This window comes from Centropristis striata, chromosome 24 (assembly GCF_030273125.1).
Source record: "Centropristis striata isolate RG_2023a ecotype Rhode Island chromosome 24, C.striata_1.0, whole genome shotgun sequence".
NCBI lineage: Eukaryota > Metazoa > Chordata > Actinopteri > Perciformes > Serranidae > Centropristis > Centropristis striata.
Window position 1 is genome coordinate 2571888 of NC_081540.1, and position 15397 is coordinate 2587284.

Consider the following 15397-nt stretch of genomic DNA (forward strand, 5'->3'; position numbering starts at 1 on the left):
TGACAAAAAAAAAAGATGAAAAAATGACCAGTTTAGTTTGGTATTTATTTTTTTAAATGCTTTAGTTTTAGTTTAGCTTTTATTAGTTTTATTTTTTTTGTAACTTATTGGGGCTGAGATGGATCAGACAAAGGAAATAAAGGAAACATTTATTGTGACTTTTTTTTAATCTGTCACCCAACAAATATTACCATTACCAAATTACAAAAACACTAAAACTAATAAAAAAACAAATTAAAACTAGCAAACTCACTCTAAAAACGAATTAAAATGTCCTCTTAACTCAGTTAGTTAAGAACTAATGCTGGTCCTCACTATGATTGGAGTACAAGTACACACACACACACACACTTACCTTGATAGAAGTGCTGCAGTCGAAGCGGAAGGACTTGGTCTGCCCGTTCTCCAGGTAGACCTTCAGGACGTTTGGCATGAACAGCAGAGAGTTGTCCTTCACCGGGTTCTGCAAAGGACCAATATCATCACTGTTTTATCCTCTGCAGCTAAACACAACACTGCAGAAAGGTGTGTCTAAAAACAGATAAAAACACTAAATCTGCTGCATGGACAGATAATTTCATTTGACAAGATTTATTAAATTTAGAAATAAGCATGTTGAACCCTTAAAATAAGAAATTAACTCTTAAAACAAGATCAATTAAAGCTGCAAGCAGCGATGAACTGGCCCGAGCAGAGTGACCTTCAAAAATATATGTAAAAATGACAACATAAAAGACAAAATTGACAAAAAAAGACACAAATTGACCAAAAAAGACACAAACTGATCAAAAAAGACACAGAATTATCAAAAAAAATGTATGTGAAATGACCAAAAAAGCCCTATAATGACCATTAAAAAGACACAAAATCAACAAAAAAGACACGAAAATACCATAAAAGACTCAAACTGACCAAAAATTGATGTAAAATGACCACTAAAAAGACACAAATTGACAAAAAAGACACAAAATCACCAAAAAAGACAAAATGATAAAAAAAACACAGAATTACCAAAAATATATGTAAAATGACCACTAAAAAGAAACAAATTGACCCAAAAGACACAAAATGACCAAAAAAGACATATAATGACCACTAAAATGACAAAAAATTATGTGAAATGACAAAAAATAGATGTAAAAATTACCACTAAAAAGCCACAAATTGACCAAAAAAGACACAATGATGAAATGAACTCTTAAAACAAGATAAATTAAAGCTGCAAGCTCCCTCAGATTTACTGTTTTTATTTGTTTTTAGACCTTTTTTTGCAGTGAAAACAGGTGAAATTTGGAAGAATTCAACAAACAAAGTGTGATGTCATATAATTTTTATGATTGTCTGATCTATCTGACATTCACTCAACTGTCTGTCTTACATGGTAACATCTACTTATATGGGTCAAACATCAGTGTGTGTGTGTGTGTGTGTGTGTGTGTGTGTGTGTGGGAACTGACTGGAACCTGGCCGTTTATAATGACCTCCTCTGCAAAGCGCACTTTGACCGGATTGGACTTGAGCATGGCTTTTTTGGCTGCACTGATGAACGCTGATTTAGGGGACTAAGAGGCAAACGTCCAAAAAGAGAGACAGAAAGAGAAAAAGAGAGAGAGAGACAGAGGAAGAAAGAGGGAGACAGATGGAGAGAGAGAGAGAAAAGAAGCATAAACACATGCACAAATTAAATTAGGGGAAAAAACAGTTTTCTCAAAAATATTTGCAATACATATAACATTGGATAAATCAATTAAATGCAAACATAATAACCTCTCGTTTTCTGTGCAGAAAAGTGCAAATAAACGTCTAAATGACTAAAACATATTTTGCATAACTTGGTTTCAAGAACAACAGCTACAAAAACCATAGCAACACAAACTACAAGAGCTGAAAGAATTCAGTCGGAGCAACACAAGTTCATCATCTGATCCTATTTATATGAAGGAATGGTGTTTTTTTTAAATATATTTTTTCTTTATGCCAAAAAAATCCTATAACAAGAGTTTAGTCCCACTTGCGTTAACCACAGACCGTATTTGAGACATCTAAAAAAAAAAATCCATTCAAGAAAATCGGCTGACAAGGTTGTTCTCACTCTAATTGAACTACACTGTAAAAAATGTTTGTAGAAATTACAGTAAAAAACTGTCAAATTACACCAGAAATAGGGCGTAAAATTAAAAATTGTATATCACCGTAGACACTTTTAATTACCGTAAATCAAAGAATAGCACAAAACTTTTACTTTTACTGTTATAAACTGTAGGAAACACACAGTTTTGCTGTAAAAATATAACATTTTCAATTCAAATTAAAGGAGAAATACCACAATGTGTGAATGAATGACACAATTACCCTAAAAATAACGGGAATATTCAGTCTAAGTTGCAGTTTTTGCTGATATTTATATTTAAATTGCCGTTTTTTACAGACACACTGTAAAAAAACCCTGTTGTTTTTATGGTAAAAAAACTGCAGCTGTGGTTGCCAGAACTTTACCGTAATAAACACGGTGCAACTTTTTCTAATATTACGGTAAAATGATATTAGCACTGTTGATTTCACGTTTAAGACTGACATTTTATTAAATTTTTTACTGTAAAAAATAAAAACGTTTTTCCATCAAAATAGACGCTGTTTTGCCTTATAATTGACAAGAAAATACTTCATAAATGCTGCATAAATTAAAGATTTTACCATTAAATATTATAATATATTTCTGTTAGAGATATGGCGTTTAGAACATTTAACAGTTCGAAAAAGTATTTTTACTAAAATAAATGCAAAAATTACAGTGATGGCTTGTATATAATGTATATATTACATTAAATACATATAACAGTGTATTTTACAGTGGAATAATGTATTTTTCAAAATAAAATGTTACTTAAACTGATCATTTTACATCTTTTACTGTCATGATTTAGCAGTTTTTCACCGTAAAATCTACAGATATTTTTTACAGTGTACAGCAACCTCTTCCTAGATTTTTATTTATTTATATATATCTGTTACATATAATCGTTGTGGGTCTTTGTGTGTGTGTGCGAGCTGATTGACTCACCGGATACGGTTGGACAACAGTCAACATGATGGATTCTTTGCAGCTCCTGAAGCGAGAAGACAACAAATCACAGAGTCAACAAAAATCATTAGGAAACAACAACAACAACAAGCAGCAACAACGGCAGATAAACCAGAAGAAGAACTTCATCTGCTGAGAGGAAATGAGCCGCCGCTGGCAATCACCGTTTACAAGTAACACACACACACACACACACACGCACACACACACACACACACACACACACACACACACACGTGCTGTACACTCATTACTTTCCCATTTATAAAAACATGATTCAGTGTTTGTGGCTAATGAAAACATGGTTCCAGTCGAGGGAAACTGTGCATCAAAGTAACAGAAGAGTTTAAATTTATTTGCACTTCATTATCATTTTGAACAGTTTTGTGAAAATGAAGACGAGTTTAAAAGATGAAGATGATGAAGATGATGTTGTTTCACTGTGACTTGATCCAAACCTGCTAATCTGAAGTGTTTTATTCTGGTTTATACTTAGATTTTCATTGACAAAATTCTAAAATAAAAGCCTGTGGATTTTAATATTGTTGCTGACCTTCACTGTGAGGACCGGAAGGTGATTTGAAGCCTTTCAAAATAAAAGCGAGATATATACATATTTTTCGTTCCACGAGGTGAGTAAAAGTAAAGTGACATCAATTTTTTGTCATAGGAAGAAACAGAAACAGTCTTAATCACTAGAACGTTACGTTGCACACTATACATTATTATACATTGCCCTGTAAAGTTATATTAATGTGAAAGAATCGGGTTTTGGACTTTTTTTGAATTACACATAAACATATTTACACATAAAATGTATACATAATGTTATAAGGAAGGACATTAATTTACTTATTATTATTTTTAATTATCTAAAAAAATAGCTTTCTCTCAAAATGGAAATTGAGATCTTTGGAAAAATTTTTATTTTTATTTTTTATTTTTAACAACTCTTCACTTCTTTTTTCCCCAGATGTGTATTTGCTACATCACTGTCAATTGTAATGGGACAGAGCATTTTCATTGTATTGTCTGTATTACGTAATAAGTAATTGGATATTTGTTTTCTGTGGCCACAGTGTGTTGTTTGTTGTTTTTGTCTATGTTGGAAAATGCAATAAAAAATATATATGTTCAAAAAAAAAATGGATACATAAAACACAGGGAACGAAAATGCGTGCTTCAGGTAGACTCACTTTTATTTTGAAAGGCTTCAAATCAACATATAGTTTTATTATATTTCAATTTTACCTTTTTATATGTTCATATTTGCATCCTATGTTTACATTTTCAAGTTTCTAAACAGTTCATTGAGCACATTTGTGTATTTTGTTTTAGTAAATAGTATAATTTTAACTCGGATTTCATTATTTTTATGTATTTTTGGGCTCAATATGTGAGGAGAGTTTCCTTCTCATCCAAATATGGTCACTTCTGTTTATAAAAACAAAAAAGGTAGTCCACAAACCACAAATGGTGGCTATGTCAACATCTTTTATAATCTATGATCTAAAAAAACAAATAAAACTCAAACTGTGTGCAAGGCCAGATACCACTTGTTGTACTGGCCCTTTAAATGGATGTTATCAATAACCTTCAGTGCAGGGTTTAGGACATGTCACTGTTGTTTTTTATGAAAAAAACACACAAAAAGAGTTATTTTCCATCATATAAATCATGGTGGGCTTGTAATCACAATCTTGGATATGTTAAAGATTAGCAGCAACATTTATTTTGGGGCATTATTAGTTTCCGTGGAGTGTAACTTTAACCTTCTCGTCCAAATTTGGTCACTTTTGCCTAAAAAAAACAAAAATGCCAGTCCACAAACATTCAATCATTTTGTGTCTTCTTCTATGTTTTTTTTTTTTTGTCATTTTGTCTTCTCATTTTGTGTCTTTTTAGCTAATTTTGTGTCTTTTTTTGGTCATTTTGTGTCTTTTTGTGTCCTTTTTTTGGTCATTTTGTTTCTTTTTTTTTTTAGTAATTTTGTGTCTTTTTTTGGTCATTTTGTGTCCTTTTTTGTCTTTTTTTGGTCATTTTGTGTCTTTTTTTGGTCATTTGGTGTCCTTTTTTGTTTTTTTTTAGTTATTTTGTTTCTTTTGTTAGTTATTTTGTGTCTTTTTTTAGTCATTTTGTGTCTTTTTTTAGTCATTTTGTGTCCTTTTTTGTCTTTTTTTGGTCATTTTGTGTCTTTTTTTGGTCATTTGGTGTCCTTTTTTGTCTTTTTTTGGTCATTTTGTATCTTTTTTAGTCCTTTAGTCCAACACAAAATGTGATTTTGAATCTATTTTTTACTTTCAAAACACTATCATGCTCAATAAAGAGTGATGTCATGGTGGCTATGTCCACTTCTTTTATACAGTCTATAATCTATAAAAACAAGTAAAACTCAAACTGTGCAGAACAATGTCTTGTTGTACTGGCCCTTTAAATGTACATACATGTAATCAATAACCTTGAGTAGAGGGTTTAGTTAGGGGATGTTTGGGTTTGTTTATCAATCCACCAGCTGATCTGATCTGATCTGAACCACTCCAGCTGATCAGGTGTGTGTTTACCTGACGAGGTCGATGACTCGTTCTCTGGGAGCCGAGCTGACCGCTTCCTCGTTGATCATGATGATCTCATCGCCTGGCAACAGCTTCCCCTCTGATGGACCCCCTACACACACACACACACACACACACACACACACACACATGTAAACAAGCTGCAGTTGATCAAACAGCAGAGAGCGTTTCAGTCTGTCAGACAGAGATTAGAGAGAGAACACGCATGGTTATTAATGTGTCGTTTATTAATGTGTCGTTTATTAATGTGTTGTTTATTAATGTGTCGTTTATTAATGTGTCATTTATTAATGTGTCGTTTATTAATGTGTCGTTTATTAATGTGTCGTTTATTAATGTGTCGTTTATTAATGTGTCGTTTATTAATGTGTCGTTTATTAATGTGTCGTTTATTAATGTGTCATTTATTAATGTGTCGTTTATTAATGTGTCGTTTATTAATGTGTCGTTTATTAATGTGTTGTTTATTAATGTGTTGTTTGGGTCGATGCGTCTCCTGACAAACACAATAAGTAACTTTATGGAGTCATCCTGCCTGTATTCACCACTTAAAACATGTTTAAATGCCATGTTGGTTGGTATATATTTTTCACCTATATGACCTGATAATAATAATTTATTTTTTATTCTGACTTACTGGATTAAAACATTTGGAACCAAAAAGACACTAAGAAAAACAAACATAAGTGTGATCTTGTGATTGTGTGTGATCCTGTCATCAACTCTGGTTTTTATTCTAGTGGGACTCCATTTTGGTCTTTTTGTGTATTTTTTTTGTCATTTTGTGTCTTTTTTGATCATTTTGTGTGTTTTGTGTCTTATGTTGTGTATTTTTTAGTTATTTTGTGTCTTTTTGGTCATTTTGTGTCTTTTTTGTCATTTTGTGTCTTTTTTGTGTATTTTCTTGTCATTTTGTGTCTTTGGAAGTCATTTTGTGTGTTTTTTAGACATTTTGTGTCTTATTCTGTGTTTTTATTTGGTCATTTTGTGTCTTTTTTTTATGTCATTTTGTTTCTTTTTATGTCATTTTTAGTCATTTTGTGTCTTTTTTGGTCATTTTGTTTCTTTTTGTGTCTTTTTTTAGTTATTTTGTTTCTTTTTGTGTCTTTTTTAGTCATTTTGTGTATTTTTTTAGCTAATCTTGTTTCTTTTTGTGTCTTTTTAAGTCATTTTGTGTCTTTTTTTTGGTCATTTTGAGTCTTTTTTGGTCATTTTGTGTCTTTTTTTGTCATTTTGTGTCTTTTTTTAATAATTTTCTGTCTTTTTAAAATCATTTTCTGTCTTTTTTGTCCTTTTGTCCAACATAAAATGTGATTTTGAATCTTTTTTTTACTTTCAAAACACTATCATGCACAATAAATAATTTTAAATGTTTCAAATGTGACCAAAGGTGTCAAATCTACCATATAAGAGGGTTCCATCCAGTTCTATCATTTGATACTAAATCTATTTGAGCTTGTCTCCAGTTTTACTTGGTATATCATCATCAAACTGAAACTGGCCTCATGGAGTTTACAGCCAGAACTTTAGAGGTAAATTTACAGTAGGGCTCCACGCTGCTTTGTTTTCTAGTCTGGATGGAGGCAACAAGTCTGGATTATTTGGAGCTTTTGGACTCTAGAGGGTTAAATTGATGTACATTTTTCATTTTGTGTCTTTTTTGTCATTTTGTGTCTGTTGTGTCTTTTTTTTTAGTCATTTTGTGTCTTTTTTGGTCATTTTGTGTCTTTTTTGTTATTTTGTGTCTTTTTTTAAGTCATTTTGTGTCTTTTTTGGTCATTTTGTGTCTTTTTATGTCATTTTGTGTCTTTTTTTTTGGTCATTTTGTGTCTTTTTTGGTCATTTTGTGTCTTTTTTTGTTATTTTGTGTCTTTTTTTAAGTCATTTTGTGTCTTTTTTTGTCATTTTGTGTCTCTTTTGGTCATTTTGTGTCTTTTTATGTCATTTTGTGTCTTTTTTTGGTCATTTTGTGTCTTTTTTAGTCATTTTGTATCGTTTTTTTAGTCATTTTGTTTCTTTTTTTGGTCATTTAGTGTCTTTTACAGTAGGGCTCCATGCTGCTTTGTTTTCTAGTCTGGATGGAGTCAACAAGTCTGGATTATTTGGAGCTTTTGGACACTCCACAGGGTTAAACTGCACATATATTTTACTTCAGCCAAGAACTCTAAATAGAATATGCATTAGTTCAGTTGTCTGCTTGGGAGTCAGCACAGATTGATTATTGAGATGCCTAATCACTGTGTGTGTGTGTGTGCAGCCACTCTGCTTTGGCATTTGGAAATCAGCCAATCAAGCAAATAAAATACTTCCAGTTTTTAAAAACCCATTAATTTGTATTTATTCTTGTCTTGCATGGGGTCAGTGGTTCTGGCTGGTGCAGTCACAGTCTGCATGCTCTAAATAATCACTAAAGCTGCTGTTTGTTTACTGATTCTGCAAACACAACCAAGAAGAAGGATGTAATGTAATCTTTAAACAAGCAAACTGGAGGATTTGTGTACTAGACAAGCAGAGCTGGAGGTGTCACGCTTTGATTCACTTTGTTTTGTTACAGTTGTTTTATCTTCACTGCAAAAAACATGAAGCTTACCAAGTATTTTCTTCTTCTATCTAGCAATAGTATCTTAATTATCTTGTTTTGAGTATAATTTACCTACTGACCATAGCTTTATGTGCTTATTTTAATAACATGTGTCTTTTTGTAACTAAATTGAGTGAATAATCTCTTCTCAGGGATTTCAGTCTTGTGTAAAGACTTGTTAGGCTGGGTTGTATGTATGTTGTATGTAAGAAACATGCACATATTAAAATAAATAAATCCCCTATGTGTTATATTTAATTTAATTTATTCAAGCAATTCTATGACAGTTAACCTTCATTAATCATATGTTGAAAATGATTTGGGGACAAAAAGGACCCCAAGACTACAGGAGGGTTAGTGTAAAACTTTTTTTTTTGTCATTTTGTCCTTTATTTTTGTAATATTTTGTCTTTTTTTGGTAATTTTGTGTCTTTTTTTGGTCAATTTGTTTCTTTTTTAGTCATTTTGTGTCTTTTTCTGGTAATTTTGTGTATTTTTTGTGTGTTTCTTTGGTCATTGTGTGTGTTTTTTTTTAGTAATTTTGTGTCTTTTTCTGTGTTTTTATTTGGTCATTTTGTCTTCTCATTTTGTGTCTTTTTTTTTTTTTAGCTCATTTTGTGTCTTATGGTAATTTTGTGTCTTTTTTAGTCATTTTGTGTCTTTTTCTAGTAATTTTGTGTGTGTTTCTTTGGTCATTGTGTGTGTGTGTGTTTTTTTTAGCTCATTTTGTGTCTTTTATGGTAATTTTGTGTCTTTTTTATGTGTTTTTTGGTAATTTTGTGTCTTTTTTTTTAGATCATTTGTGTCTTTTTTTTGGTAATTTTGTCTCTTTTAGTACTTTAGTTCAACAAAAAAACAAACTTTTATGCACATTCTCTATAGTCTCCATCAACCTTTTCTCATGCAAATCTTCAAACTGTGTAGAGAAACTCATAGATGGAAACACAGTTATTCTGTTAATAACTGCCACTAACTCCTACCTGGCGTGACGGAGCGGACCACCACCGGTTTCTCGCTGCCGGCCACGAAGCCGAAGCCGAGCACCGGGTCCCGCCTCATCTCCACCAGGCGGGGGGCCGGCGGGACCCCGTCCAGGTGGACCTCCTCCAGGGAGCTGCTCTGGGACACTTGGCTGCAGAACACATCAAATAAATACATTTATACCGGGAACAAGGACATGGTGTGCAGCAGCGTGACGTAAAATGAGTCGGCAAATAGTTAAATTATTATGATTAATAACCAGGATCAAACCTGTCCTGTTTGTTAAAGACGGATCTCTTAGAGAAAAGGACAAAGTGCACATTAAAATGCAATAATTTCATTCATTCCAACGCTACAAATGAGCTTATGGTCTGAGAGAAAACATTAAACACAGCATGAGTGATTCTAGCTCTGAGATCAGCTGATCATAAGTCAGAGTCTTGGCTCACGTTTTATCCTTAAGAGCCACTCATAAAAACAGAAAGAACAGGTCCTGCATTCAGAAAATGCAATCAGGAAGCAATCTAGCTCTTACATTCAGATAAAGTCTGCAGACTGGTCCAAATAAAAGTGTACCGCTAATGCAATTAGCTCCAAATTATTCAGTATTAATGTGAAAAGGCCAAAAAGGTTTGGTGATGCAAGACACGAGAGCAAGAAAGTTTCTGTTTCGGCTAAAGTGATTACGTTGCATTTTCCTTTGAAGCTACTTTTTTTTTATAGGGATGTTCTGATCAAGTTTTATACTTCCGTTTTCCTAAATTATACAACAGTGCACACTTCTAGTACATTACATCTCCTAAATCTGTTACTTTTTTCTTGTAGATTTGACACTTTAAAGTGGCAAATTTGCAAGAAAAAAGTTGCAGATTTACAAGATTAAAGTGGCAAATCTACAAGAAAAAAGTAACAGATTTAGGAGATTTAAAGTGGCAAATTTGCAAGAAAAAAGTCGCAGATTTATGAGAAAAAAAGTAAAAAGTAAACATTTTTTAAGTGGCAGAATGAGAGTATAAAAAAATCGACAATAGTCGGGAGACTCCAAAGGGTTAAAGTTGTTAGTGAAATCTAAATTTTTATTTTATTTTATCCTGCAGCTTCTTGCAGTTTCGATTTAACTAAAAGTGAGAAAAGTGCCTGTAAACTCTATCTTCTAAAGGCCAGCAGGGGGTGATGCTTCTAGTTGGGGAAAAAGAAGTCAGATTGTAGAGAAGTCTATGAGAGAAAATAACCCTACTTCACACTTTATTTACTACTCAAGCAAGCATAAAAATATTTGTGCACTTTTTGGAAAGCTTTTTGGAAAGCTTTTTCTCATGCAAATCTTCAAAATGTTGCAGAACAATGTGCTGATGGAAACGCAAAAAACAGGCAATGGAAAAAATCATACAGCTGGTAACAGGTTATATGTGTTATTTTCTGATATGAAGCATTTGAACACTGCAAAGGCAAAAAAGGTGTGTCTAAAAACAAAATAAAAACACTAAAATCTGAGGGAAATGATCTTGCTGCATGGACAGATAATTTACATTGACAAGATTTCTTAAATTAAGATTATTAAATCTAGAAATAAGCATGGTTGAACACTTAAAATAAGAAATTAACTCTTAAAACAAGATAAATTCAAGCTGCAAGCAGCGATGAAGACACAAAATGATCAACAAAGGCATAAAATTACCAAAAATATATGTAAAAATGACTACTAAAAAGACACAAATTGACAAAAAAAAGACACAAATTGACAAAAAGAGACACAAATTGACCAAAAAAGATGTATAATGACCATTAAAAAGACACAAAATGAAAAAAAAAAGACACTGGCAAATTATTTGTTTCTAAAAAACAACTTTAGATATAGAAGTGTTAGATGATTTATCTTGTTTTAAGAGTTAATTTCTTATTTTAAGTGTTCCACATGCTTATTTCTAGATTTAACAATCTTAATTCAAGAAATCTTGTCAAGGTAAATTTTCTGTCCATGCAGCAAGATCATTTCCCTCAGATTTACTTGTTTTTATGTTATTTTTAGACACACCTTTGTTGCAGTGAAACTAAAGAGTTTCAGCAGGTGTAAAACTGTTGTTGAAATGAAATCTAGAAAGAAGAGTTTGTGGCAAAAAAACCGATGAAGTAAGAACCGTTGAATGCAACTTAAATTTATGTTGGTATTGGTGAAACATCACATCTTCCTTTTCTTTGCCTTATTGCCAATCTCTCCCGCTGAGAGCTCCACTTAAATGTAAATGTAGCGTATTAAATTAAAGGGTGAACCTCAGACGTCTGTCTCAGCCGGGACACTGAGGACGCACAGAGCCTGTTAATTACAGCATATATAAGCTTTCACAGGGGTTAACTCTCTCTCTCTACCTCCACCTCTCTCTCTCTCTCTCTCTCTCTCTCTCTCTCTCTACCTTCCTCTTCTCTCTCTCTCTCTCTCTCTCTTCTCTCCCTATCTGCTCTCTCTCTCTCCTCTCTCTCTTCTCTCTCTTCTCTCTTCTCTTCTCTCTCTCCCCTCTTTAAGAGCTCCCTTGGCAGCCATTGCTTCTTCTCTGCACATTAAGTCCAGTACGTTGTGTCCATTGTTACCTGGCCAACATCCTCCTCTGCTGTCCTACAGCAGAATATAAATCATTCTGTCACATCTGTCCTTCACACAGTCATACCTTTAAACCACACTCTCAACACCATTATCTACAAACTCTGCAGAAACTGAACTCTAAGTAAGGTGAAATATATGCTGATTTTTTAGAGATAGTTCTTCTTAGTCAGCAGTTTTTATTTTAGACTGCTTCACTTGTTTGAAAAAAGATTTCACGGCTTTTGCCTTATTTCAAGAATTTTTACAAAAATATTCTACATACAGATAAAAATCTTTTGTAGCTGTATCAAAAAAAAGACCAAAAAAAGATGCAAAATGACCCAAAAAAAGCCACAAATTAACCAAATAAGACACAAATTGAGCTAAAAAAGACACAAAATGATTAAAAGAAGACGCCAAATGGCAAAAAATAGATGTAAAAGGACCAAAAAAAGACACAAATTTATAAAAAAAGACACAAAATGACAAAAAAAGACACAAAATGACCAAAAAAAAAGACACAAAATCACCATAAAAACACACAAAATGACCAAAAAGAGCCACAAATAAAAGGACACAAATTGACCTAAAAAGACACAAAATGATCAAAAGAAGACGACAAAATGGCAGAAAATAGATGTAAAAGGATCAAAAAAAGACACAAAATTTACAAAAAAAAGCAAAAAAAAAAAAGCAAAAAAAGACACAAAATGACCAAAAAAGACACAAAATTAAAAAAAAGACACAAAATGACCAAAAAAGATGCATAATGGCCAAATACAGATGCAAAATGACGCAAAAATAGACGCAAGTTTCATTTACATTTTAAAAAACTAGCTAAGCTTTTAGAGTTGCAGATATTTGGTATTAAAGGGAAACTATGCAGTTGTGGCAATTTCTTTGCTGTTTTTCTCGCCGCCCCAAAGTTGCATGGCTGTTTTTTTTCTGCTCACAGACACTAGAGGGAAGTAATTTTGTGTCTTTTTTTTGTCATTCTGTCCTTTTTTTGGGTCATTTTGTGTCTTTTTTTGGTCATTTTGTGTCTTTTTAAGTAATTTCGTGTCTTTTTTTGTCATTCTGTAATTTTTTTGGTCATTCTGTGTCTTTTTTTGGTAATTCTGTCTTTTTTCAGTCGTTTGTGTCTTTTTTAAAAATAATTTTGTGTGTTTTTTGGTCATTCTGTATTTTTTCAGTCATTCATGTGTTTTTTAAAATAATTTTGTGTCTTTTTTGGTCATTCTGTCTTTTTTTCTGTCATTTTGTGTCTTTTTTTTTAGTAGTTTTGTGTCTTGTTTTGGTCATTTTGATAGTGCCTCCAGCAGCCCCCAGGTAATTTGAGTTTGAGACCCCTGCCCTATATATATATATATATTTATATATATATACACCCACAGCTTTGCCTAAATCTGCCCTGACGATAAAGTGTGACCCAAACATCTGGAGCATCATCACCAACTAATCTGGATCTCATCAACCTCCACCACCTTTTTTTTGCCCTTTCTCCTCCTGCATTGATCTGTATTGTACATACGGTGCAGAAATCTCACAGTAAATCTGTCTGTAATGAAGCGTGTTCCAATCTGTGATGTGTGCTGTCGGGTCAGGGGGGTTTAATCCCGGAGCCAGGAGGTCAGGGGGTCGGGGGAGAGCTGAAATCATAAGGTCACAAACTGGTTCTGCTGCAGGAGAAGCATGCGTCTGGTTTACATGTTTTAGTGGGAAATAGTTTGTAAAAAACGCTGCGAATCACATCACATTTCAGGTTAAAGTCCATTATCACGAGCACGTTTCTAAGGGCTCAAAAACCATGTTCAGGACACAGAGTAGTGTGTGACAGTTACATAACAAGCTTAGCAGACCTGGCTAGCATAGCTAGCCTAGCGTTAGCCACCTGCCACCACATACTCTAACTGTGCACCTGAGAGGAGTCGGTTATATGATGATTTTTACTGCAGAGCAATGCTTTTTGGCCAGATTTTTCTATTTTTGTTTTATTTTTAATAGCACCATTAACGCAAGACCAGGGGTCTCAAACTCAAATTACCTGGGGGCCCCCGGAGGCAGTATCAAAATGACCAAAACAAGACACAAAATTACAAAAAAAAAGACACAAACTGACTGAAAAAAACACTAAATTACTTAAAAAATGACAAAAATAGACACAAGAATGACCAAAGAAAACATCCAAAACAAACATTTAGGTGTATATTTTACTATATTTTGAAAAAGAAAAAATCTTGTCCGACAGATTCTGCATTCATATGTATCTGTCTGTCTGCTGATAGAGATTAATTTGGATGGTATAGACTTTGATCCTATAGAGGTTGGACACACTTACTGAAAGTCACTTTGGATTAAAAAATACATTTAATGTAATATAAAAGTACACTACAATCTGGTATTTTATCTGTTGCCAGTTTCTCAGTTGAAATTCTCTTATTCATAAATATTATAATTTTTAGTAGATTATTTTACCCATACTGCACCACAACCATTGCAAAAGTTTATTAAGCACACACAGAAAATCTTAAGAGCACATAGGTGCAACTATTGACGTATGAGTATCCATAAAACAACCATATGTTTACTGTACACACACTGCAAAAGCACTAATTGCATAATCTCAACCCTCTGGAGTCCATTAAACTGCTTCACCATGTCCTGACATGTCCTCTATATATTTGATAAAAAGATAAAGAACTAGATGTTATCCTCATTTTACCTCTTATATGTTACATGTGCAATGTGCGTTCAGATTTGCAACATTTAAAGTCTTTACTGAACACGAATGTGTTTTGTATGACTTTGTTTTAAGGCCAAGTATGAAAAAAATAAAAAAATAAATACGGATCCAGGGAAGGGGGTAATATTTAGAGAAAAAACACTACTAAAGTGGCAAATCTACGAGAGAAATAGTTGCAGATTTACAAGATTTTAAGTGGTAAATTTGCAATTTTGTGTATTTTTTAGTCATTTTGTGGTTTGGGAAACACTGATTGATATTTTTCAACATTCACTTTACCAAACAACTAATTAAATAATCGTTTAAATAATCAACAGATATAATTGACAATGAAAATAATCGTTAGTTGCGGCCCTAAAGGGCATGTTAGGGGGTTAACTGTCCAATATTTGTAAATTCTCTTTACTCACTCTTTCTTTTTCTTTCTCACAGAAATCCAATTGTGATTGTCAATCTGTGTCACCTCTAAAGCCAACAGCTTTTCTCTGGGAACAAAGCCACAGAAAGACACAGAAAGCCACAGAAAGACACAGCTCACTCCCTCCCTCGCCATGTTTGACTCCCCCATCAGGAGGAGAGGAGAGGAGGAAAGGGGCAGAAGAGAGATAAAAGGAAGAAAAAGGAAATGAAAGCAGGGGAGAAAAAAAAACAGAAGATAGCGGGAGAAGTATTGAAATTAATCTTAGTGTGCCCCAGTATTGAATGTGCTGCTTTATCAGAGCTCTGAAGTCCAGAAAACCAGTTTTAGTGAAGCACAGAGGAGGGAATTGATGTCAAGGGGTCGAAGCAGAAAAGGAGGACAGAAGGGAAGCAAAGGTTGAAGAGAAAAAGGAGGAAACATGTCGGGTGAAGAGAAGAG

At 33.3% G+C, this 15397-nt stretch overlaps 1 protein-coding gene across 1 annotated transcript in view; it reads right to left on the reverse strand.

Annotated features, from left to right (window-relative positions):
• Window positions 1-15397, reverse strand: part of LOC131962680 (FERM and PDZ domain-containing protein 4-like) — an 86767-nt gene that overhangs the window by 24828 nt on the left and 46542 nt on the right. Inside the window, exons 3-7 of the mRNA XM_059327673.1 lie at window positions 9217-9368; window positions 5644-5746; window positions 3062-3107; window positions 1458-1562; window positions 356-463 (exon numbers count right to left, since the gene is read on the reverse strand). Coding sequence (XP_059183656.1) covers window positions 356-463; window positions 1458-1562; window positions 3062-3107; window positions 5644-5746; window positions 9217-9368 — 514 coding nt within the window. The remainder of the gene's footprint in view (window positions 1-355; window positions 464-1457; window positions 1563-3061; window positions 3108-5643; window positions 5747-9216; window positions 9369-15397) is intronic.